A 25,513-nucleotide genomic window follows, 5' to 3' on the forward strand; every position below is an offset into this window, starting at 1 on the left:
GACAAGATCATAAAAGGTTGTTTCTCAAAGATGTGGCAACCGATTCCACGTTGTACCAGGTGAAAGTGCATGTGCATGCCTTTGTATGTGCAGGTGTCTACAGCCTGCACATGTTTTGAGGAAGGTGTGAATGTTGGTGTGTGGGACACAAAGGAAAGGTAAACACTGCCTATGCTTCACTGGTCGTAACCCCTGCCTCCGCCCGCTCCCACTCAACAGTCATGGCAGCAGAGAAATTGATGCTGGCTTTGCTTCTTTACACTCCCACCAAAAATAAATGTTAACCTCTTGTTATCCTGAGCTTACTGTTACTGTATAGAATATATATATAAATAACTAACATCCTACTCACTATTCAGATCTCCATCATTGAGACACACTAAAAGGAGGTACAATTGGTCCCACATTATTTCAGATGAAAACTACAGATAACAAATGAAGAAACATTAATAGACCGATTTTTAAACAATATGGTATAACATTTTGGGATTTGTGCTTGAGAGCTTTCATGTTGCGTTTCAGAAAACGAAAAGAGGAGAGCACATCAATTACATTAAAAAATGGAATGTCAGTATTATTAAGTGCGAAGTGAGATTTAAAAAAAAATCTAATATTTACATTATTTTCAATATAATCTAAATAATGTACCTTAGCTTAAAGGCTGGAATGAAGGAGTATTAGCTACAGTATCTTAGTTTTATCTCAAATTCAGAAATAAGCCAATTAACACTGTTTATGTTGTGTATAGAAACCTTAAGATTCAATTTGTAGGTTGTGTTTATGCTTTTATAACAGACAGTAGATAAATTACCAGAAATTAGGAAGATAACAGATGCAATAAAGGTAGTAGTTAGTTATTCACCTCCTAAGCTTTTTCTCTATTTATGGGGCGTTTTGAGCTGCAACTATTTCTTAAAACAGCCTTGATAACAAATCAAATATTCTTTACTTTCTGAGCTGTAGAGCTCCTGGTCAGATTTCAAAGTGTTTTAAACTTTGGACAGGGCCAGTCTATATGCTAAACTAAAAATAATCTCGTCTGGCTCTAGCTTCATATTTAACATTCAGACATGAGAGTGTTCACAAACCTTTTATGTTACTGTCTTCAAGAAAATAAAATGTCTCACTGCACCTTTAAGAAATGCTTTCCCACAATGGCAGACACCTTTATCTCCAGTAATACAAACACATTACATTGTCCATTGGCATCTGTTTCAGTGTATTCATTGTCCATGTAAAAATGCACATTCAGCCTTATGTTATTTCCGCCTTATGTCATTTCCAAAATACAATATTCTCATAATAGAATACATCATATCTTCAACTGTCCAAATGCTGAATAGTTTATACCAAATCTGCAGCCACAGGGAGGTTTACGGCTGTCCTCTGTTGTTTGGCTATGATGTGTGGCAGCTCAATGGCTGATGTGCCAATAGCACTGCCTGGCCTTGGCAGTCAAACAGGTAACATTGTGCCAAACACTGTCAGTGTCTACATGTATAATGAGTCTGCGTTTCCCCACATCATTTTGTTGATGAGTTGTAAACAAAACTAAAACATGTCTGCCAAACAGAGTCTCTCCTTTTGCCACTCTCCAGTTCCTCTCTGAATACTTATTTTAATGTAATTGTCTTCTTGCGGTATTGGCTCTTTATAGATACTGTACATGTATGTCCTTCTTGCTTTTTTTAACTGTTAGATTCAATTAGTTGCATTGTTATTGTTGCCTTCCTCTGCAGCAACAAACTTGATCTCAGCGTTGGCAGTCCTGGAAGCCATGCTGCTATCTCTGACCTTGTGCTTGAATAGAAACGGGAAGGTTTTCCTGAAGGACTTTTGGAAGGTGGCTCCCATGAAACCGTAAACGATGGGGTTGACCGAAGAGTTGGCGTAGGACATGCAGTTAGCCCACGTCTTGATCTTGTATGTGGCGTAGGTGGGCCGGAAGTTGGGATAGAAAGACTGGAAGAGGATGAAGATCTGGATGGGACCCCAGCAAATGGCAAAGAGGAGGACGATTACTACCACCATCTTGGAGATTTTGCTCCTGATACTGATAGTTCTCTCAGACAGGAGGTTGACCTGAGGAGGACAAGATGAGTATTATAGTATTAAGTTCAGGCTTAATAGCGACATCTTCTGGAAGTTTTGGTATAGCAGCTTTAAGTTCCTGTTAGACAGGAAGTTGTCATAAAAAAGGAAGTCGTAGCTCAGAGAGGGATATTTTCATGGTGTGCAGAGAATGGGAATCACTAGTGTTGAATCCGTGGCCATCCTTCTTTGCAGAGATGGTTTGACACAGGATTTGTAAGTAAATATGTTAATTGACAATATCTTTATGGTTTGTGTTATTGAGCAGGATTGTGACTATAATGAGATAATAATAATAAGAATGTTCTATGTATCCTAGCTAAACTCTCACTTACCTGCATTGCACTTGTAGCATCCATATGGTCCAATGTTACATTATGAAACATCTTAAATGTACTTTTGAATATCCTACTAACCCTAAAGTTAATACTACAAACCTTCGTTCAAACACAGAAATTATGTTTATGTTCATGTTAAACATAATAATGTTTTGAAAAGGATTTAATTAACGCTCCCTATGATGATGTTTTACAGTGGTTTGCTATTGGGGTCTCTAGGGATCTAGTCTGTGTATGTTAAATATGTTGTTAGGAGAGTTAAAGTGAAATACCAAACAGAGTACTTTGACCACCTGATGATTTTATCTCTGCTTTTTGTCTCTACCAATCTCTGAGTGAAACATCCGGCTCATGCTGAATGTTCCAATATGTTCGCCAGCTAGTCATTCACTTTGTCTGCTTCTCATTTGGTGCAGAGCAGGGAGCAGATAGTGATTTTTCAGAAATCACTATCAGAGTGGGGAGCAGGAGCTAAATCAAGTTTCAGGCTTTAAATCTAAATCAAATAACTGAGAGACACTGACGCTGCATAGAGCTAAGGGTAACTGCGTAGTTTGGTTATACTTATCTTGGTTTGTTTTGAGTGACACCTTTTACAGAAGTAATTAAATCCATTGTTATTATTCAACAATTCTTAAAAGGAAGGTGTTTTAAAAGACACTTTCAAAGGCGGACACAATTAAAGAAAGTTAAGAATAAAGGTACAGACAGTCCCAGTATATAGAACAAAAGAGCTTTTACACTTTTAATTAGCAAAACGAACCCTGTGCATACCTGATAGTTGTTGTCTACAGGCTCCACAGTGGGCTGGCCCACCCGCTTCACCATCAGAGTGTAGCAGAAGGAAATGGTGAGGACAGGCAGCAGGTAGGCAGCAATAAACTGGTAGAGGATGAAAGCCCTCTCGTGTGTCTTTGAGGGGAACCTCTCCATGCAGTACTGCCTCGGCCCGAACCAGTAGCCCTCCTCTATACGCTGGTACATTAAAATTGGGGTTGACAGAATGAAAGAGCCTGTGAAAGGACGATGAATGTGTTAGTTGAAGTAGATGAAATCATCATAAATGCTAATTCCCGTGCCTACTTCATATACAATTGGTCCTAATTATTCATTTACTCAGTGGTGAATTAATTAAAACAGGAAGATTAAATCTACAGTACTTAGGGGAAAAGGTGGGAGAGAGTTTTTCATTAAATGAGCAGAACGTACCGATCCAAATGCAGATGCTGACAATCATGGCTACTCTCGGGGTGCGGTGGCGCAGAGATTTCAGAGGGTAGATTGTGACGTAACAGCGGTCCCCGCTCATGGCTGTCAGTGTTATACAGGTGGCTTGGACGGTCACCTTGGAAGCACAGTAAAACATGTCCACATGATTAACACAAATATTCTACTTTCTACTCATTTGACTATTTTGTAAGAGCAAATGTATTTTGGGAGAGATGTTACTTTTAATCAGCATTATGAGGACATGTTGTTAATTAAGTATCTGCCTAAGCTCCAACTCTAAGGCACTTTGTTTGCTAGAAAGAACATGTTCAATTAGCATACAGGAAACTACACTGAAAACACTGAAGCATTGACTTTAATTAAATGTATCATGTCAACAGATTTCACATAACTGTATTAGGTTAGTTGAAAGCAATAATCTTACATTTGAATAGGTTCAACTTAATATTATTGCTTTCAACTAACCTCATACAGTGATGTCAAATGTGTTGACATAAAACATGTAACTCAAGTCAATGCTTCAGTTTTTTCAGTGTATAAAGTTTTCCTCCAAATCTTTTTGGCAGAACAAATAATTATTAGATGAACATCATGCTGTGTTCTTGCTGAAGTCGAAGTCACATTTGAAATCGCTTATCTCTTTTATGTGTAAACTTATTTTTACGTACATAGTCAGATACTGTTTTGAAAACATGTTGCATCTACATTGAGGTTGAATGAATGCCCAGTAAAAATGCAAAGAAAAAAGTGTGAATTTGCTAGCCCACTGTTTTATAATACATTTTAAAAAGATCTCATGCATTAGCCCAATTCAAAGCCAGCTAAATGTAGCAGATACGTCGTCAAGCTTCGGGGTCAACTCCCCTCTTCGGCGTAAAACTGGAACTGTCGCTAATTTTGTAACAATGGTTTCATATCAGCATCTCCCAGATGAACATATAAACTCCAAAGCTTTTCTTGATGGGATTTCTTTATTTTTCTTCTTCTTTTTTGTTTTTAAATCTGATATTTTTGAGCTGCTTGGTTTTTGCAATAGTCCTAACACTTTGCAATAAATGAAATCTGTCCTTAATCCTGTCATTCTGCCTCCGTTAATAACCAGCAAATGCCCTCAGACTTTCCCACTTATCCTTCTCAATCTCTCATTTACCTGCTCACTTGATTCCACTTTCCATCATCAGCCCTTCAGAATATAACCAGCCCATTTCCTCTCCTTCCCAGCCAGATTGTGAATATGTGTCTTTGGTTTCCTGTGGTCTGCTGTGTTTCGACTTCTCTCTTTACCAACTCACGTCATGTATCTCTTGAACTAATATAACGGTTTGCAACCTTTGCGACCTTGTTGGCCTTTTCTTGACTATTGCCTGACTAAATGTCCCTTCATCCTCTGTCTTAATGGTTTAAATATGTCCGCTTTTTAGCTCTTTACCAGCTCTGTTAAATATATTTGGTATTTGAAGTCCAAGGAATTGTAATAACAGGACAAGTGGCCACACTGTCATTGAATTTTCAGTTTAAACCTATGTCTGAATTTGATCTTACCTCCACCTGATACCTACTATAGAAAGAACATCTTAAAATGAATGCAGCGCTTCAAACAGACAATCCTGTGCATGAATTCATAGACAAAAACGTAGAAATATAGCAATTGTTATAGTATATATGTCGTGATTATTTTCAGTGCAACAAGTAAAGTTTTAGCGAGATGTAAACATGCTTGAAAATGTGTGCTCATTAGAGAAAGTTGTTTCCTACGAGAGCCTATTGCACATTTCTTAAATAACCCTTGCAACCGAAGAAAGGCCCACACACCTTTCTAACAGTGTCATGTGCATCAAGCCTTGTAGTTAATCATCCTTCATTAAAGAGCAAAAGATAACTTCAAGCAGCTTTTGTAAGAAGAACCCACCTTTTTGTGTGCTAATAAACTCTTGTGCTTTTATACTGGAGAGCATGCAGGGAGAGCGAGGGAGGAACAGAAAGCAGAGGGGAGGTGCCTTTGTGATAAGTAGTTTTAATTAGCGTATGAAGAAATCCTTAATTTTTGTTTTTAATAGCGTTTAATGATGCTTGATTGAATTCAACTTAGAAACATCAGAATCATTTGTACATGAGGCTAAATGTGGGATTCATGCTATCAAAGAAATGTTCCTGTACATTCCTGTTTGACTCACTTCTCCTACATAATTCACCACGCACATCCTTCTGCTCAAAATTTCATTTCACTTCAAGTCATTATGTCCTTAAGTAGAAAGCATCCTGACTCTATTGATGTATTCCTTTCACACACAATTATACATTGAGTTTCAGGAGACCAGAATGAGATAGAAAACGCTCCTTTTCACCCTCTTTACAAAATAATTCCCTCTCTTCAAATACTTTGAAATATGTGCAGCAGAGGTGACAAATGAGAGGTCAGAAGTTCTCTCTATGCTCTTTTCAAAAGATAATCTAATTTAGTCCCTCTTTGTCTACGTGCCTGCCTCTTTCCCTCTCCAGCTCTTATGTGACTGTGAAGCCAGCACCCATTACCCTTCAGAGGTTTGGACTGTTTCAAAGGATATGATGAGAGAGCCAGAAAGGGTTATGATGAGTTTGGTGTTGAGGCCACTGAGGAAGTGCTGCAATCCCTCAATTGCTGAGGCACCTGGTGCATTAGGAAAGACTCTACCCTGTTATTTTCAATGCATGGTGTCTGTTCAGTGGAATGGGCTTAACAAAGGGAATACATTAGACGTGCTTTCACAAGCCATAGTCTTTGGCTCGTCTGAATCAGTAAGTACAATTGATGGTTTGGTTATTTTTCACTTATTTCTGGTTTGTTTTAATAATGCAAAAGCTGGCAAAAGAGAAAAATATATTTGCTGAAGGGCATGTATAAAGGAGCAGGGCCTGAAATGCACTCGCAAATGTCCTTCTTATTGGTCAGAAATCTTGTAAAGCAAACCTAAAAGCTTTGCAGAAGCTGGGTCAGTCCATCTCTGCTCACTTGCTGCTCACTGCTGTGTCTAACCAAACTAATGCCAGTGTAGGCAGCCCGTCATCCCTTCTTTCCCTTCATGTCTGCATTGCATTACTGTATGTGTTGCTGCAAACGAATGTCACGAAACATTTGAAGATCCCCTATGGCTTGTTTTCTCGGACCAGGTGTTTTGGAAAATAGACGCTCTATGTGCACAAGCTCTTCTCTCCAAACCAGAAGAAGATATAAGAGTTGTGAAAAGCAGATATTACCTTTTTGGATCCATTAGATGAAGATGGATAGTATTTCAAAGTGGCGAAACAAAAATGAAAAGGACAGACGTAGCTCCTCACACGCAAAAATAATTATATTACAAGCTTCTATAAATGTGCACATTGAAAGATAAACATTCAACAGAAACAAATGCATCAGGCTTCTGCGTATGTTTGTGTTTTTTGTCAAATGATTAAAGTAGATTTTACCATCAATTAAATCACAGAAGGCATCATTTGTTTTCTTGTCAACAAACTGCATTCTTTCAAGTAACACCTGCTTACATTGCTTCACCAAAAGAGGGAATAACAGACTAAAAAGGAACTTTGTTCTGCATGATAGTTAACAGAGTTAACTTATTTGCTTCATTCTTTACTGTGGAGGAAACTTCTGTGTAGCAATGCAGTGGGAGTCACCGACTCATGAAGGAGATACAGGACGAGCAGGAGTTCTGATGTCAAACACTGAGATTTAATACAAGCATCGGCCGGAGAAATTCACATCACAAGTCACACAGTCAAAGGTTCTGACTGCACGGGTGGTTTGCCATGTCAAATCTGAATCACCCTCTCATCTTGGTAGACCTTTTAACCAGTTTACAGAGAGCCAAATCCACATATTGGGGGAAGGTATCTGTGAACACCTGGAGACACTGAATCACTTTATCTGACTCTATGGCTCTTGTGACCGAGAGTTGACCGGTCATAAAACTGATAATGGCAGCAATAGCTGAGACTTCCCATTCCTTAAGACAGATAACAGACTTCGGCTTCGTCGTAAATGTCAACAGGCCGAAAGGTCAAATATCTTAAGTAAAGACAAAATTAATCCCTCACATTTACCAATGAACAAAGAGCATGCCAACATCATTAGATTCTGTAGATTGTCATTATATATAGTTGCACAACTGAACACGTGAAGCCCCATTAGTCCCCTCAAGAGGCCGCAAAATTCAATACATCAATGTTTCCAAATGTAGGGTGTATATGCCGGTGCTAGAGGACAACGCTTTTTAACCAAAAATACGATTTACATCAGCCTCTGTCACACCTTAGGAAATGTCTCTTACTGCATGTTATGGTGAAAACAGTTATTTCACCTATAGTCACTTTCAGTAATGGTTTGCTGGAAAGGTCCACGGATTATCAAGCACCAATTAACAGTTGGCAATGTCCAACACGATGAGTGGATGGATGTGCTATTGTTGTATCTCCCTCTTTTTCTTATTACACTCGTTCCTTTTGAATAAAAAACCCAGATAATGATAGGGTAGTTTCAGTGTATATTATTATTCTGTTTGAGGGCATGAGTTCAGCCAGTTTCAATATATTTCCTGGTGTGTTTTCACTGCCTCAACTCTCCTGTCATCTCCCCTGTCCTGCAGTATAACCCCTTTTCACACCCTTCCATCTATTAGTCTTGCACTTTATAATCTATCTTTGTCAGACTGCCTAGTTTATATTTGCCCTACCTTTCCAGACTATCTGACAAATACCAGATTCATGTGTCTCTTGGAAATGTTTGTTCCTGACTTGCCTGGTTTTGAAACATGCACGTTTTTTTAAACAATAACAAGTTGAACTGGGGATCATACACCCAAGGCTGTACAGATATGCAAGTTTAATATTGTCCTTTTATTCCTAGAACATTTTTGAGTGCAACAGACATGACAAGGAACAGTTAGCCTCTGACTGATATACAACTCACATTAGTTAAATCTCTCCAGTCAGTATGTGTGGAAACGTAGTAAAAACCTGAAGCTTTCAAGACCTTGGTTTGCAAGAATCAACTTGACTAAATGGCAGTAGAGGTAGTAGGGTATATTTGTCATGTAATGTTGCTTTACCAGAGAGTGAGGATGGATGTAAAACACAGCAGTCACAGTTTACTACACCTAATGTTTTCATCAAATCTGTGGATATGTTTGATGGTACTGAGGTTAACGCTCCAGAATTCTATGACAGGTTTAACTAAGGCAAAAAAAGCGGTTGGACTCATTAAAATTATTGAAAACATTTATAACTTTCTGTTTTGCGGATGAAATATTGTTTGGTAGCAGGTCTTTCTGAAATTAACATTTGTTTTAAAGGAAAATGAAGGGTTTGTGTTTCATGTAACTATTCTTCTGTTACTTTTATCTACAGAGACAATCAGAAAAAGCTACAAAAGGCCAGCTTGACAGACAATTGCTTCAATCGACTTCCTCAGGAGCCATTGTTCCACAAGAAGCTCACAGGGTACTAAACTTCATGCTCAGATTAATAAACCAAATCATGTCCCTGTGTTTTTAATTAAAAATAGCTTTTAACCTTTTCCAGGTCACCGTCTGCCCGGTCTGGCTGGCAGACGGTGACCTGCCTGCCAGCCAGATTGACTTCTCCAACTCTTTTATGCTCAAGTCAGCAGAGAACATTGAGTCATCCTGCTTTCAAAAGAAAATGTCTTCATCGGATTATAGGTTGTCCCCTCCTCCTTTCTTGCTTCCGAATGAATGACGTACAATTTTAAGCCAATAAACTATAAATTGAATTGATCTAATTGTCACATATTTAAGTTTTTCTTCCGGGTACAACGTATGTTTAGATTTTTGTGTCACTTGACCGTCTTTTGTAACCCCCCACTTACAGTATTACAGACACTGTAGCCTTGTCAAGCTACATGGCAATTGAGCATATTTTTTGTAGATCACATTTTATAGTGCCTGGGTAAGTTTAATTACCATGTCGCAGAGTACTGTGGCCCTTTACTGTCTGAGCTGTACACCCACCGCTTGTCACACGGTGTGCATTTAAGCACACTTTAATTGGCTATCCTCTTTAAGTAATAATAAGCTGTATGGAGTCAACAGGTTGCAGTTTTAATGAAACGTTTCCTATAAACAGTTAAGAATAACTTAAAGTTGGTTGCATAGAACTTGTTGTCGTTACACCTTTCTTATTTCTAGAAAGTCACTGTACACAATTTGCTTACCACTTAACTGCAGAAAGACAAAGTTAGCGACTTACTAGTGAATATATTGTAGGTTTTTGCTGTAAAAAAGTCAGTTACCTTTCCTAATGGTTGGTGATATGGAACCAGGGTAAAAGAACAGTGAATATTGGAATTATGCTTCTCATAAAAATCACACAATGTGTCAAACATGTGCAGACAAGGGTGTTTTGGGAAACTGTAGGAAGCACAGGCTCACAGAGTAGATAATGCAGAGAATGCTGCCATGCCAATAGTTCCAATGGTCACCAGTATACAAGGAGAAAGCACTACCTCAAGGCATCACACTGTTCTTCTCTAAATATAAAACCAATGTCTCACAACCCATGACGAGGGTATAATGCTCGCAAAATCTAAATAAATCTTAAAAAGTTAACTGCATCTTGTAGAAATCTTTGTTACTCTTCTTTGGTGCTTCTTCTCCTGTCCATCTTTTCTGCTGAGTTTGGTTGTTGCTTGAATATCCATAAATGTAACTGTACAGTGTCAATGAAACGTCTTTCTTTCTGTTCTCTTTTCAAGGAAACATTGAATAGAGATCCCAGCTAGCGGGGAACGTTCTCACAACTTTGGCTAACGTTACCTATTGGTTCTAATAAGGTTTTAAAGAAACGTTTTAATCTGATGTTCAAATAACCTTTTTAGGATGTTTATTTTTTCAAATAATGTTCCTATAAGGTTTAAGGTTAACTAAGACATAACGTTTTAACTGCAACATTCAGAGGATGTTTTCAGGATGTTATTGAGTCCTGAGATGACAGAAAGTTTATTTATAAAACGTGCCCCCCACCCCCACCCCACACCTGCCTGCTGGTCTGCTCTACACGGCTGGGAGCAATCTCCAATCAACCACACCTGCAACCTGCTCATCAGCCACACTATGAAAGCCTGCAGCCTGCACTCATTCCCTGCCGGTTTGTTGCCGTGAACGGTTTGTTGCGTGCCGCTCTAGCTTTTTACCAGCATATTCTTTGATAACTTTGCCTGCTTTTGCCTCGCACTCATTTTTGTGTCTCTCCCAGGAGGAATCCAAGGCCTTCCACACTACCAAGACCAGCCAGGCCTCTCTACCCACCCTGGAACAACTGTTTCCCACTGCCGCCATAACCAACCTCCGCTCCCAGCTCCCCTTTTCTAATAAACAAATGTTACTTTCACCAGCTGATTCTGAGTCATTCTTTTACATGTGTTAATAGTCAAATTCCAATAGTTAAGTAAACTATCAAAATCATCCTAATGACCAGAGTGGTCAGTCCACTTACCCAGGAATTTTGAGTTGAACAATTACAGGAATATTATTTCTTTATGTTCTAATAATGTAAACATATTTTAGTAAATTGTTACCACAGAACATTTGCATACTTTTTTTTAACATAAAGCATGTTATCCTTCTCTAAAATAATAACATTCTGGCAACATGACAAATCTAACTTGCAGCTGAAAATGTTTTAAGAACAGTAGGGCATAATGTTCTCACAATATTATCAAAAACATTTGAAGAAGGTTATCACCAAACATTTTAAGAATGTTTTTAGAGAACGTTATCCTACCTTTCAGAAGAACGTTCTGGAAACCAAACAAAAACTTCCAGCTGAAAACCTTCCTAGAACAATGACTAACATTCTCAGAATGTTTTTAGAACCAAAAATGTCTAGCTGAGATGGCTCTAGAATATAATTGAGTTAGAAAATCAGTGCCCTTTTTTCTGCTCTTGGATCTGATGTTACAAAAGACTAAAATGTCCTCGCTGCAATATGACACTACTGTGAGTGTGAAAACACATTTCCCATCCAGGAAAAGTGTAATTACGGTTGTGTAAGAAAAAAAAAGACATGAGTTATTCTTTACCTGCTGTAGAAAGGCAACAAATTTGCACATGAAGTTGCCAAAGATCCATCCAGGGAGAGGATAGAGGGTGGCAGTGAAGGGGACGCAGCACACCAGGAAGATGATGTCAGTGGCTGCCAGGTTCGCTGCACACAGAAAACAACATTCAGGTTATCGGGAGTAGTTTCAGATAGGCTATCTAAGGTTGTGTCAGTGAAATAACACATAGGCTATTGAGTATACTTTGAATTTCCTGACAGGGGTACCGTTTTACAGTTTGTGCAAGCTTAAAGGTATAATATGTAACAGTCAAATATCTAAACGACTTGACTTTTAACCTAAATTATCTAACAATTTATTCTGGTTTTCTTGGTTTGGATTCAACAATACAAAACAACTGATTTTGTTTGTCCATGCTTTCGGATTCCTGATATGATGCCCCTCTTTCCTAAACATACAAATGCTTGATTTAAAGGTCACCTATTATGCCAAATCCACTTTTTCATGTATTTTAGACATAATGATGTGTCCCCTCTGTAAAGAGATTCTGAAAGTCAGGAAAAAAGATTCTCTCTCTTTTTGTCCTGATCCATTTATATAAAAACCTGTCTGAAAATGAGCTGATCAGATTTTGGCCACTTTGTGATGTCATAACGATTTATGCTCGTGTAACCATTAGCCAAAAACCAACCAAGGTAACACCCTTGTGTTATTTTTAGCCAAATATCTCTGAGGGGCGTGGGGAGGGGCTCCTTATGTTCATCTAAAGTAACAGACAGAGAATCAGCACTTTTGAAACAGGGCTGAAACAGAGGGGATTATGGGATGCTGCAATGATCTGCTTGGTATTTGGAGCCAAACACTTCAGAGACATGTTTTGTAAATATCTGAGACCTATAATATGTTGATGAAAAACAGTATAATAGGGGACCTTTAAATCCACATGGCCTTCCCAACAGCTTCATATGAACACATTGAAAAACATAAATCCCTATTTAGAAAGGACACTAAGCAGAGGTGGAAGTTATTTCATTTGCAGTCTGATCTTGCTTTCCATTTTTATCTATTTAATCCAACATTTTGACAAATTCCCCACATACCTTCCTATTTGTTTTATTAGCTGAACCAATCCCATCATAGGAGCTGGATTATTATGTTGAGAGGGTTGGCAGATGGTGCAGCAACTAATCTAATGTTGCTGAATATTAAACTGATTCAATGCTCAAATAAGATCAAATTCATGTCACAGACACGCTGCAAAATGCAAACACAGACAAAAAGGGTTTCAACAGTAAATCAAATAACAAACTACAGATAATTATGAACATGTATCATGCTATACTGTAGGTGCATTTTTATTATTTTTTCCGTTGTGATTATTATAATTCTTATCTTCTTCGGACTTCACTTCAATCAACCACCCTTTGCAATTCTTCACTATGACAGGTGACGGTATAGAAGTGCAGTAATTGACGTCAAACACTAAAATCAATCACTCAGAGTAAAGGCAGCGTGGACAGAAAAACCAGAGGAAACACAAGGAAGGTGCTTGATTTATTTATGTTCTCCTTTGATTGCTCTTAATTCACTTAGCACACCTGAGATTACTGACATCCCCCAGACACAGTTCTTATATCGCTTGATGGGATCAGACTGGAGAATCAGGCACACAAACTGCTTCAATTAATGCACTCAACTTAATATGCACATTCATATGGTGGATGAAAGCACATTTTTGTCAAATTTGGTTAAAATGTGTGCTGGACTTGCATGGAATTATCAACAATATCCCCTCTTTGTACTTTTAACATTTTCATTGCCTACTGCATCATGAAACTAAATGTATTAAGTCTCTGTGAATAAGCACAAACAAGCAAAACACATTTTAAGCCTTGAGCTCTTGAGCGTTAAACAATTGTTTTCTTGCACACATTTTCATTCGAATCAGACTTTCCAAATTGAATGCATTGAGACTTCAAAAACACGCACACAGATAACTTTCATCGCTTTAGATTTTTTAATTCAGGACACATCTGGACACTGTCTTTCCCTCTAATGGCAAAAATGAAACCTGTAATTAAATATTTTATGCATAGTTATTAGGCAAACAGAAAGCATCGGCCGTGAACCCTCGAAATTCTTTTGAACTCGCTATTGGCATGCAAAGAAGCGTTTCTGGATAGATGAAAGACATAGCGACCAGTACTAAATAACTAAAGGATCTTTTTGATATTGATGCACTGGGAGTTTATGATACAGTCATCATCCTAGCCCACTGAAATCTCTGCTTGAATCTAGTTTTGCTCACCTATGTAGAAGTTGGTCGCCGTCCTCATCTGTCTGTGTTTTGAAATGACATAAATAACCAGAGAGTTTCCCACCAGCCCAACCAGCATGATGAGGGAGAAAAAGAGGGGGACCAGCCAGGCATCTGTGAGGAAAGGGTGCTGATCTCCTTCCTCGTCCTCGTCGCCACGTCTCTGCAGAGAGAAGTTTGCTTCGGAGCCATTGATCCAAACCTGTTCAGTGGAGTTCGAGAGCTCCTTGGAGGAGTACATTGTGACGGGACGGGAGGGATAATTGGGACGGAAAGAGAAAAAGCACGGACGACAGCTATTCAAGAAAATGTGTCAATTAGGGGAGAGAACTAGTATGTGGTCAGTTAATGAGTCCTTGCTGACCTCAGGTTTGATAAAAGAGAGAATAAAAGAGAGAACAATGGAGATTCAAAAGGAAAAAATCAGGCAAGGGAGATGCATGAGAGGAGAGTAGAAGAAAGTGCAAGGTGCAAAGTAGGAGAAGTCAAGGATGGAGAATGTGTTAGGATGTGAGTGTGTCTGAAGAAAAACTGAATATGGTAAGAAAAGTAAAGAGAGCAGCTAGGTGTTAAAAAGAGAAGAAGCTTGCTTCGTGAATGGAAAGGCAAAAGTATGGAGGAGACAGAGGCGAAATGGGAACAGACAAGATTGGAAAAAGACCCTTCAAGTTGCAGATAAATGGTCATTCCAGTGCAGCTAGAAGCAGGAACATAACGGAAAGAATAATAGAAAGTGGACGAGAGAGGAGAAATTATTATTTTCTTCACATCGGGTAGGATGAAAAAAACTGTCCTGACGCCACCATATCGCTGCTCAGAGCTTTACAGCATGCTGTGTTGCTCACTTGTGAGATAGGCAAGCCCCCCAGCAAGCAGCCCCAGGGATTTGTTATCGAGGTGCAGAGCATATGCTGAGAGGCAGACAGATGTCTTCTCTGAGCTCAGTCCTCAGATGCAAAAACAACAATGATCAATCCACTTGCTTCCATTAGTTCGTTTTCAGCGTAATTTGTTCCACCGCTGTACGTCTTTGTGGTGAGGTTCAAGCATTTTTCATTCTGTCTTAACCTTTCATTCAAGAGTCACTTGAATCCAAGAAAGAATACACGGGTTGTGTAGGAGTTGATACTTGCTCTATAACCTTGACAAAAGTATGGCCGGGAAAATCCGTCTGTGATTAAAAAAAAAGGAAAGATCTCGAGCCATTGTTAATTCTCCAGGCACAGCTGAGTCGACTGTAATACAGCCTCGACTCCAGCGGAGAGCGAAGGAGATGCTGACGGCTTTATAGTACGAGCAGGAGCAAGGACACACAGATGCAGTGGGGAGAGGAAGCGCACACGCACTGTCAGCACGTGGGCATAATTTCGGGATAAATAGCTGATGTCAAGGTCTCCTAGCAACATTATCCCTCATATCTATCTTTCTCTGCAAAATTCCCAAAAGAAACACGCACTCGCTCTTTCTCTTATTTAGTTCGACAAGGAATTACTATCTTCTAACCTCTGCAGCTAACATAGAGAAAATACCTTTACACAAAGGGTGTATACATGTCAGGTTTAACCCTGTAAGCTTGGATACAGATTGTGTGAAATAAAAGTTGTATAAACCCATAAATAACAATGTGTAGACAGGGGCGGACTGGGACTAAAATTCAGCCCTGGAAACTGACCCAGTCCGGCAACATGAAATGTCAAATGTTAGAAATCCGCTGTTTATTATTAAAGTTTTACGTCCGATTCGCTCTTTTTTCCTCTCTGGACACAACTCCATTTTGGGCATTGGCCTGTCATCAGATTTCATTTTTAGTTGCTGCTGTGTAGCGGAAGTTTAGTAAAATTATTTTTGATGAAATACTCCAAATCGCCACTCTCCATAATTACACTTGCTTCAGTTGCTTGCTACTTTTTGAGGGCGGTGATGACAGTTACGGCCCGTCCACACAGCGGCGTGCGTTGAAGCTTCCAACGCTTCTGCCCATTCACTTTGAATGGGGTGACGTCACTTTTAGTCGAACTGCATTTTGGGAAGCGACGTGGAGCGTTGCTGGCTTCAAAAGTTGAGCAATGTTCAACTTTTGACGCCTCGACGGAGGCGTCAGCCAATGAAATCCCGTTTATGCAAATCTGCCAGTACAAGCGCTAGCCAATCAAACCGCGTGTATGCTGGGAGAGACTACGCAGGTCATTTCCTCATATTCCAAAAAATGGAGGGAAAATTCATTATAGCGGTAGTGAATCACCCGGTGCTGTATGATCAGACTCTGTTTATCTACCGGGATACAAACCGGAGGAGCGAGGCCTGGAGGGAGGTGGCAGAGACAGTGGATGAAACTGGTAGGTTTTCCCCTATTTGGGGATTTTATATCCAGTTTACTTCGTTTTAACATTGCTATTGCTTTGTATGTCGGGGGCGGGAGATTCATGTGATTGGTTGTTGATCGCGTTGCTCGCAAAAAATCCCCCAAGCTTCAGACATGCCGCGGCGTCTCATTTCTTCTCTTCGTGTGGCCAGTCTTTTTTCTTCTTCGTGTGTGATTATTTGACAGGCAAGAACCACACAACTGCATTAGCGGCCGCTGTCGCCCTCTGTCGGCCGTCAGCGCAACTTAAATGATGACATTAAACAATTTTAAAGGACCGGCCGTTCTGTGGTTCTCCAGATTCTACAGATGGCCAGTCCGCCCCTGTGTGTAGATTTAAAACATCACCCAAACGTCATTATTTATGATGTATTTAACCCTTGTGTTATGTTCACATTTCGCACCCTTTGGTAATGTTCGGGTCAAATTCACCCGGGACATATTTCAGGGTTTAAAAAAAATACAGAACTAAATTCAACATGCACAATTCCTTATATATATATATTGTCTTTAACTCATTCCCCAACAATATAAATGAAATATATGATTAGTTTTTGAAAATACTCTTTGCTAGATCAAATTTAACAATGGAAGTGTCCATCGTTTTTTGTGATAAAAATGTAATTTGTTAAAAAAAAAATACACTAATAAAAACTAAGTTTACATTTTGCTCATGCTTTTCTAGGACTAATGTAAATGAAACATTTTTTCATTAATGTTTATTATTTTTAATCTGTCATATAATAATCAAAGCCCTGAAGGAAATACAGCAATTTATCAGCAATTGGAACACAAGAACCACACATCCAAAAGTATTTGGCTGTGAAATATAGAGAGAATGAAACATCCATATAAATTAACAGAACAGATAAAAACACAAAGCAAATAAAAACAATTAACAGTATACAGTATCCGAAAAATATATTGATGAAGTGACGCTGCAGAACATCATGTGAGTCAATGGGCAAGTCCCTTTAGGAAACACATGATGTGCAGAACTTCTTCGTGTGTATAGCACAGATGTACTTGTTGCAGTTGCTGCATGTAGTCTGTGTCTTGGAGTACATGGAGGGTCCACAGACCTCACAGCTGGCTGTGGGGGTCTTCCAGAAGCTGAGTGTGGGGGTCTTCCAGAAGCTGACTGTGGGGGCCTTCTTGCGGCTGGCTGTGGGGGTCTTCCAGCAGCTGGCTACTATGAGTGAAGTTCATCTTCCAATTTGCTATCAAATTCTGAGTTTACCTCCACATTATCCTCATCTTCAGAAATGTCTTCCTGTCCCACTTCACCGTGTTCTTCTAATGCATTCCACTCACTCTCATCCATTATTAGCTCCAAGGCTCTGAGCAGAATATCTTTTGGCCATTTTGTTGGTAGATAATTGTAGTTCTGCACTACACTGTTACTACACTGAGGTTATGTCTCTGTTTAGTCCCTCCTCCGACGTGCAGGTGCGAGGGGGGACAGTGCGAGAAAATGTAAAATGTTTATACATTTCTGGAAGATCTAAAATGTTTATAATGTTCTAGGATAGTTTTGTGTACACACTACAAAGGGTAAAGATCAAGGGAAAACAGGATCAAACAGCTTCTCTATGCATACAATTGTGTGTGTGTGTGTGTGTGTGTGTGTGTGTGTGTGTGTGTGTGTGTGTGTGTGTGTGTGTGTGTGTGTGTGTGTGTGTGTGTGTGTGTGTGTGTGTGTGTATGTGTGTGTGTGTGTGTGTGTGTGTGTGTGTGTGTCAGGGTTTCCGCCAGGATTTTTTCTCGCCGGTCAAATGTCCGGGCAGAATTTATTTTACCGGACACATTTGAAAATTACCGGTCATATTTCAATAATAATAATAAGAGTTGTGTAGCAGGGTTTCCGTTAGCAGGTAATTACCGGACTATGAGCAGATATGCTTCAGTTTAAAACTCAGTTCACGGGGCTCATTTTTATATTGCTTCAGTTTATAATCGTAACAGATCGAAAAATTCAGATTCATTTTTCAATAAATTAATCCACAAACAACAAACAACATAATTATTACATTCAAACAAACTACTTGTAGTAGATAACGTTATGGAAGCAAACAAGAGACAGAAGTATTTGAATTTTATTAGACACCGAATTTATAGCATTGAAAATAATTACTTTGAAAATCATGTATCTGAATGTTTTTGCTCCGAATTTACCTATGTGAAATAAAAATGTAAAAATTCAAGTGAAAAAAATTCGAATGTTCAAATTCAGATCCCAAAAATTCGACGTCAAAAATTTCGATGTCAAAAAATTCGGTGTATAAAATTGGATGTCCAAAATTGCGATGCAGCATCATCCGGGCTACTCAGACAGGATAAGCAATCGAGCCCTAATGCAATCAAACTGACTTGGCCTATCAGAGCACGGCTTTGTCAGTCATGTGATCACAACAACCCGGGAGAAAAATGACGGAGAACAGCGGGGCTCGCCGCTCGGGTAAGTAAGGCAAGGCAAGGCAAGGCAAGGCAAGGCAAGTTTATTTATATAGCACTTTTCAACACAAGGCAATTCAAAGTGCTTTACAAAAAATGAAAGAGATTAAGAAAATGGCATTTAAAATCAGTCATTAAAAAGAAAAGCTAATAAAATAAACATTAAAAGAAAAAAATACATGGATAAAAGTTACAGTGCTGTCAATTAAACATTAAAAGAAAAAAGTACATGGATAAAAGTTACAGTGCAGTCTAAGATATGAATAGTTCAATTAAAAGCAGCGACAAAAAGAAAAGTCTTCAGCCTGGATTTAAAAGTAGTCAGATTTGCAGCGGACCTGCAGGTTTCTGGGAGTTTGTTCCAGATATTTGGAGCATAATAACTGAACGCTGCTTTACCATGTTTAGTTCTGACTCTGGGGACAGAAAGCTGACCAGTCCCTGAAGACCTGAGAGATCTGGATGGTTCATAATTTAGCAGGAGGTTAGAAATGTATTTTGGGCCTAAACCATTCAGTGCTTTATAAACCAGCAGCAGTATTTTGAAATCTATTCTGTGACACACAGGAAGCCAGTGTAAAGACTTCAGAACAGGAGTGATGTGATCCACTTTCTTAGTGTTAGTGAGGACTCGAGCAGCAGCGTTCTGAATTAGCTGCAGCTTCCTAATAGATTTTTTAGTGAGACCTGTGAAGACACCATTGCAGTAGTCCAGTCTACTGAAGATAAAAGCATGGACAAGTTTTTCCAAATCCTGCTGTGACATTAGTCTTTTAATCCTAGATATATTCTTTAGGTGATAGTAGGCTGATTTAGTAACAGTTTTAATGTGACTGTTGAAACTCAGGTCAGAGTCCATGACTACACCTAGATTTCTGGCTTTATCTGTTGTTTTGAACATTGCACACTGAAGCTCAGCGCTAACTTTTATACGTTCTGCCTTGGCTCCAAAAACCATTACCTCAGTTTTATCTTTGTTTAATTGGAGAAAGTTCTGACACATCCAGTCATTGATTTGTTCAATGCACTTACTCAGTGTTTGAATTGGAGCATAGTCTCCTGGTGAAATTGTTACGTAAATTTGTGTGTCATCTGCATAGCTATGGTAACTTATTTTGTTGTTCTTCATTATCTGAGCCAGTGGTAGCATGTAGATGTTAAAGAGAAGAGGCCCCAAGATGGAGCCTTGAGGAACCCCACATGTCATATTTGTCAACTCAGATGTGTATTTACCTATAGAAACAAAGTTGTTTCTGTCCTTTAAGTAGGATTCAAACCAATTCAGAACTGTTTCCGAAAGTCCCACCCAGTTCTCCAGTCGGTCTAGTAATATGCTGTGGTCAACAGTGTCAAACGCAGCACTGAGATCTAATAATACTAACACTGAAGTTCTGCCACTGTCTGTGTTTAAGTGGATGTCATTAAAGACCTTTACAAGAGCAGTCTCAGTGCTGTGGTTTGGACGAAAGCCTGACTGGAACACATCAAAACAGTCATTTAAATGCAAGAAATTACTCAACTGTTGAAAAACAACTTTTTCAATGATTTACCTAGAAATGGGAGGTTTGATATGGGCCTGTAATTGTTCATTACTGAAGCATCTAGATTATTCTTTTTTAAGAGCGGTTTAATGACTGCAGTTTTCAGGGCCTGTGGAAAAATACCTGAGTGAAGAGATTTGTTTACTATATGAAGTAGATCTGAGGCCATGCAAGGCAAAACATCTTTGAAAAATCCTGTTGGAATAATATCAAGGCAGCAGGAGGAGGATTTCAGAAGTTGAATAATGTCCTCTAGGTTTTTATCATTAATCTGATGGAATTGTGTCATGATGTCTGAATTGATGTTAAGTGGAGATAGGGACAACACATTTACTGTTCCTGATGCAGAGGCACTGACTGCTTGTCTGATTTTCTGAATTTTGTCAGTGAAAAAGGAGGCAAAATCATTGCACGCCCTGGTGGATAGAAATTCAGAGGCTACTGACACTGGGGGGTTAGTTAGTCTGTCGACGGTAGCAAACAAGGCACGTGCGTTGTTTTTGTTTTTGGTAATGATGTCAGAGAAGAACGATTGTCGTGCGTTTTTCAATTCCAAATTATAGAGGCCAAGTCTCTCTTTATAGATTTCAAAGTGAACCTGGAGATTTGTTTTTCGCCACCTGCGTTCAGCTTTTCGACATTCTCTTTTTTCTGTTTTCACGCTCATGGCCTTTCTCCATGGAGATATTTTCTTGCCAGACACTTCCTTTACCTTAGTTGGAGCAATGGCATCTATAACATTTTTAATTTTTGAATTAAAATGATCTACTAGCTCATTTACTGAGATGTTGGCAGGGGCAAGTGTGGAAGAGAAATTCTGAGTAAACATTTCCCTAGTGTTTTCAGTTAAATATCGCTTTGTGGTTACCTCTTTTTGAACATTTTTGTGAACAGAAATAGAGCTCTCAAAGAAAACACAGGAATGGTCAGAGAGTGCAACATCAGTCACCACAACCTTAGAGATATTCAGACCCTTTGAGATAGTAGTAGTCAGTTTGTGCTTTTTATCTTACAAGCAGTGAGGGCTCGACAGCATTTGTATCTTACATTAGCTAGCTAAATGAGTGAAGTAGCCTTGTGCCTTGCTGTTAGCAAGCTCCGTAGTTATCATTAATTGAAGTGAATCACAACGTTACCGTGTCCTTTTGTGTGTGTGTGTGTGTGTGAGGGGGGGGGACGGTTTGCAAAGTAACGTAACGATCACTTCGGTTAGATAAGTCAAGTAGACCATGCTATACTATACGAAATACTCTCTTACAAAAGCCCTGCATTTAAACATGTTAATGTTACTTTAGTAAAAGTATGCTAGTATAATTAGGAAAGTGTTGTTAGAGTATTTAAAGTAGACACAAGTTATACTATTATATTATATCATTTGATTTATTGTTATTACCGATGCACGAGTTGACTTAACTGTTGTAGTTGGAGCTTATTTGAACAATGAGCTAACTAATTATTACTTTCATAATGGTGTAATGTGCTGACTATTTTCTACATTAATAGATGAAGGTCTGGTTTGTTCAAACTCTCAAAATAGTAGGACCAGAGCCCGAGAGACTCTAGGGCTCTGAGTAGGACATGCTGTCATAATTACCCAGAGTCCGAAGTGACACCTTTACAATGTTAAAGCTGTTAGTTAAATGTAGTGACGTAAAAACTAAAGTATTCAAGATAGTGTAGTGGAAAAGAGATAATGTTTTTTTTTTTTTTTAAATGTTACCAAAACAAAATCTCTTGTTTTGGACTGACAGCAATGATTCAAGAAATAGTAGATACATAAATACACACACATCAATTTGTTGTGGATGGAACACAACAAATGGTGTTCTTACCTGTGATGCCTCCTCCAAACATTATAACCAGACTGTATCATTCAAACTATAAGTAACAGTTCTAGCTACTTGACTTCAGACAAACAATTAAAAAGACAAAATCAACACAATTTATTGAAAGACCAATCTTTATTTCTCTCCTTTTGTTTGTGTTATTAAACCCTGTCAATCTAAAAAACTGAGCAACTCAACAGTTAACTTTATATTTCTTATTGTCCAAAGCATCTATTACACTATTTGTTCCCCTCTCATATTCACAGGATGGATGATTAGAGACTTTGGGGGAGACCTCAGCTTTATGAACGTCCTGTCTGTTGCTTTGGCCGGAGAGGGCTGAGGGTCTTTCCCTGCGAGGAGTCCTCCTCGCAGGGAAAGACCCTGCAGACCTGATGGAGGAGGACCAGACCTGATGGAGGAGGACCTGCACCACCTACAGAACTTAGCCCATGCTGGGCATAGCTGTTACCACCTGCACAGGCCTAGCCTGTCAATTAACATTGAGTGTAACTTATGTATATTATTTCGTTTTTATTTTTTAAAAAAAATGGTGATGGTTCATGCTTGATAACTTTTAGTTCACATTTCAATAAATTGTATTTGCACTCCTTTTGTCCGTTATTCTTACTGAAAATGTTAGATTACACATTCACATCTGACTGAAGATTGGCACCATTTATTTATAACTTTCCAAACTCCGCGGTACAAGGCACAAGTGATGTGAAGCTCATAAAGTGAGGCAAATGCATTTGATCAGCTGACTTTTTTTTTGCCAAACTTTATAGGCCTGACAATAATCACACTGTCTCTGAGGTGCAACGTAAAACACAAAACAACACAAATGAAGTTCCTGTTAGACTACAAAACTATTCAGTGTGCAGGTCTTTGTGTTACAATACAAGTGTCTCTTAGTGAATGTCCTGTAATGCTCTTAAATCTCATCAGCTTCTCCTTTCCCTCTTGGATGTTCTTCTGGACCCTCAGAGAAAGAGAACATGGTGAAGCAGTCCTGTCTCTCAGGCGTGTCCTTTCCTAACAGAAATATCAAAAAACATATTATTGCAGAGCAAGTGTGTTATTTAAGAAAGAGGTGTGTTTGTTTGTTCATAAATATAATGATTTTTTTATTTGAATGTGTTTTTTAAATCCAACAGTGTACTACAAAGATAATCAGATTATGAATCAACCGTTCTAAATTCATCAACATTGAAATAAATGTATTATTAAAATAATATTGAACTGTTATCAAAACTTAGTGCAACTGTAGAAGCTTGCTCTGTTCGGTTGTCTCACTGAAAGACAAAGGGTCGCAGCTCTCACTATGTGATGTTGCTTGGTAAAATGTAAATGTAACCTTTTGCTAATAAAGTCCACTCAACATCACTGATGTGTAGGGGATCTAGTATTCAGCCATGTTTAATGGCATGTCTATCAGTGTATTGGAGTCATTACTTTATGCATTCTTTGTAAAGCATGAAAAAGGTGTACCTTGGAATCCGTGCTGAAGTTCTCTGCTGCTAGGAGTCCAGATCTGTCTGGATCACCTTGAGGACACTTTGAACAAACAGATGTAAAGTTACATGCATGGGTTACAGACTTCTTTACATGCAAACTACTTTTTATCTTCTTTTAAAAACAGGTCATAATCTTATTGTTATACTTAAGAAATTGCTGGATATCACAGTCCTTATACTGTATCAGTTTGATTGAGTATTATTGTGTAGGTCCTTTTTATTTTACTGTTACTTTGGATGAGTTTTTCATGAGTCAGTCAAATTAATTTGTTTTCATGCCATATTCATATGTATCACACACGTAAGGGTAACACACAAACCTATTGAACAAATGCAATGCAATGGATAAGCTTCATTTCCACTGAAGTCACAGATAACGTCATATATAATATTTAAACAAATCATTTCCTTGTCACTAAAGCATTGACTACGCTATTCATCGTCCTTAAATGCAGGAATTAAGTTACATGTTCTGTTCTACAGCCACGATGAGGCTGTTTCTCAAGTGTGATGATAATACAATTAAAAGAGGCATTGGTAATAATATTAAAAACAACAATGTTTGGGTCGTTCGTCGGATAGGCGGTTAGCTGCAATAAATAACTCCAGTTCAACAAACCATATTATAATATCTAAGGGAGCGTTATTTCTGGACCATCTTGAAATGTGACGTTCATATTTTAAAAAGGTACACATATTTCATTGTGAGGTTGATTTAATATACACTAAGCCTCTCTTCAACAATACGTTGACTATAGCTAGTCTATTTTATGCTATAGTAGAGCATAGCGAATTTAAACGAACCTTAACAATGCATACAGTAACCTAACTAGCAAACTAACTATCTAACGTACAAGGATGACCTTATTTTAGCAACCTCGCACAGAAGCCTTTTGGTATACAGTAGCATCCCACTTAATGTTTTACACTCTTGGATGCTACGCATAGCATCGTTAGCACAGATGGAGCTACGATTGCTCAAATGCTAACCCAACTCTAAACATTCATTAACGTTAGCTTAATAAAAACACCAGTAACATAACATAAAGTACGCAGGGTTGACTTACCGAAGAAACTGCATTCATGGACGGTCTGTTTCAACCGCAGATAAATCCTATATTTGCAGGACGAATAGTCCACCAGGAACCAACACAACAAACATGGCCGAGTTCAAGTAGTGTTCTCCTCATGAGCTGAGCCGCTGTAGCATCACGGAGCTAGGAGCAGCAGTCCCGTTGTCATGAAGGGGGAATCTAACTATATACAGAATATGTTTTTGTAGATCCAGGCTAGAAACATGTTCATTTTCTGATGTTAAGTTGGACATTTTAACAAAGGGTCTACGGGAATTGCTCCCATCTGCATCCATCGCCTATAGTTTGCAGCATTGGGCTTCACCGCACTGTCCCGGGGTTTGCCGCTTGGCTCTGATAGGCCAGAAGTCGGTTTGATTGCATTAGGGCTCGATTGCTTATCCTGTCTGAGTAGCCCGGATGAGGCTGCATCGCAATTTTTGACGTCGAATTTTACACACCGAATTTTTTTACATCGAATTTTAAACACCGAAATATTTGACGTCGAATTTTTTTCACTTTAATTTTTAGGATCTGAATTTGAACATTCGAATTTTTTTAACTTGAATTTTTACATTTTTATTTCACATAGATAAATTCGGAGCAAAACAAATTCAGATTCATGATTTTCAAAGTAATTATTTTCAATGCTATAAATTCGGTGTCTAATAAAATTCAAATACTTCTGTCTCTTGTTTGCTTCCATATAACGTA

At 38.7% G+C, this 25,513-nt stretch overlaps 1 protein-coding gene across 1 annotated transcript; it reads right to left on the minus strand.

Moving 5' to 3' along the window:
* Positions 1-313: 313 nt before the first annotated feature.
* Positions 314-14,371, minus strand: kiss1ra (KISS1 receptor a). The gene is made up of 5 exons (XM_034233832.1): positions 14,018-14,371; positions 11,731-11,855; positions 3,639-3,774; positions 3,204-3,442; positions 314-2,082 (listed from the first exon to the last, which is right to left on the minus strand). The coding sequence occupies exons 1-5, from the start codon at positions 14,265-14,267 to the stop codon at positions 1,702-1,704; spliced, it is 1,131 nt and encodes a 376-aa protein (XP_034089723.1). The 5' UTR covers positions 14,268-14,371; the 3' UTR covers positions 314-1,701.
* Positions 14,372-25,513: the final 11,142 nt, after the last annotated feature.

Source organism: Gymnodraco acuticeps, unplaced genomic scaffold (assembly GCF_902827175.1).
Source record: "Gymnodraco acuticeps unplaced genomic scaffold, fGymAcu1.1, whole genome shotgun sequence".
Taxonomy (NCBI): Eukaryota; Metazoa; Chordata; class Actinopteri; order Perciformes; family Bathydraconidae; genus Gymnodraco; species Gymnodraco acuticeps.

What these genes read in the sequence shown, in the direction of transcription:
- kiss1ra (XM_034233832.1), bottom strand. Translation starts at nt 14,267, where the DNA reads ATGTACTCCTCCAAGGAGCTCTCGAACTCCACTGAACAGGTTTGGATC. An exon ending in TTGTTGCCTTTCTACAGCAG is followed by an intron (nt 3,775 to 11,730) that starts GTAAAGAATAAC and finishes TGTGCTTCCAAG; the next exon opens with GTGACCGTCCAAGCCACCTG. An exon ending in CTGTAGACAACAACTATCAG is followed by an intron (nt 2,083 to 3,203) that starts GTATGCACAGGG and finishes TGTCCTCCTCAG; the next exon opens with GTCAACCTCCTGTCTGAGAG.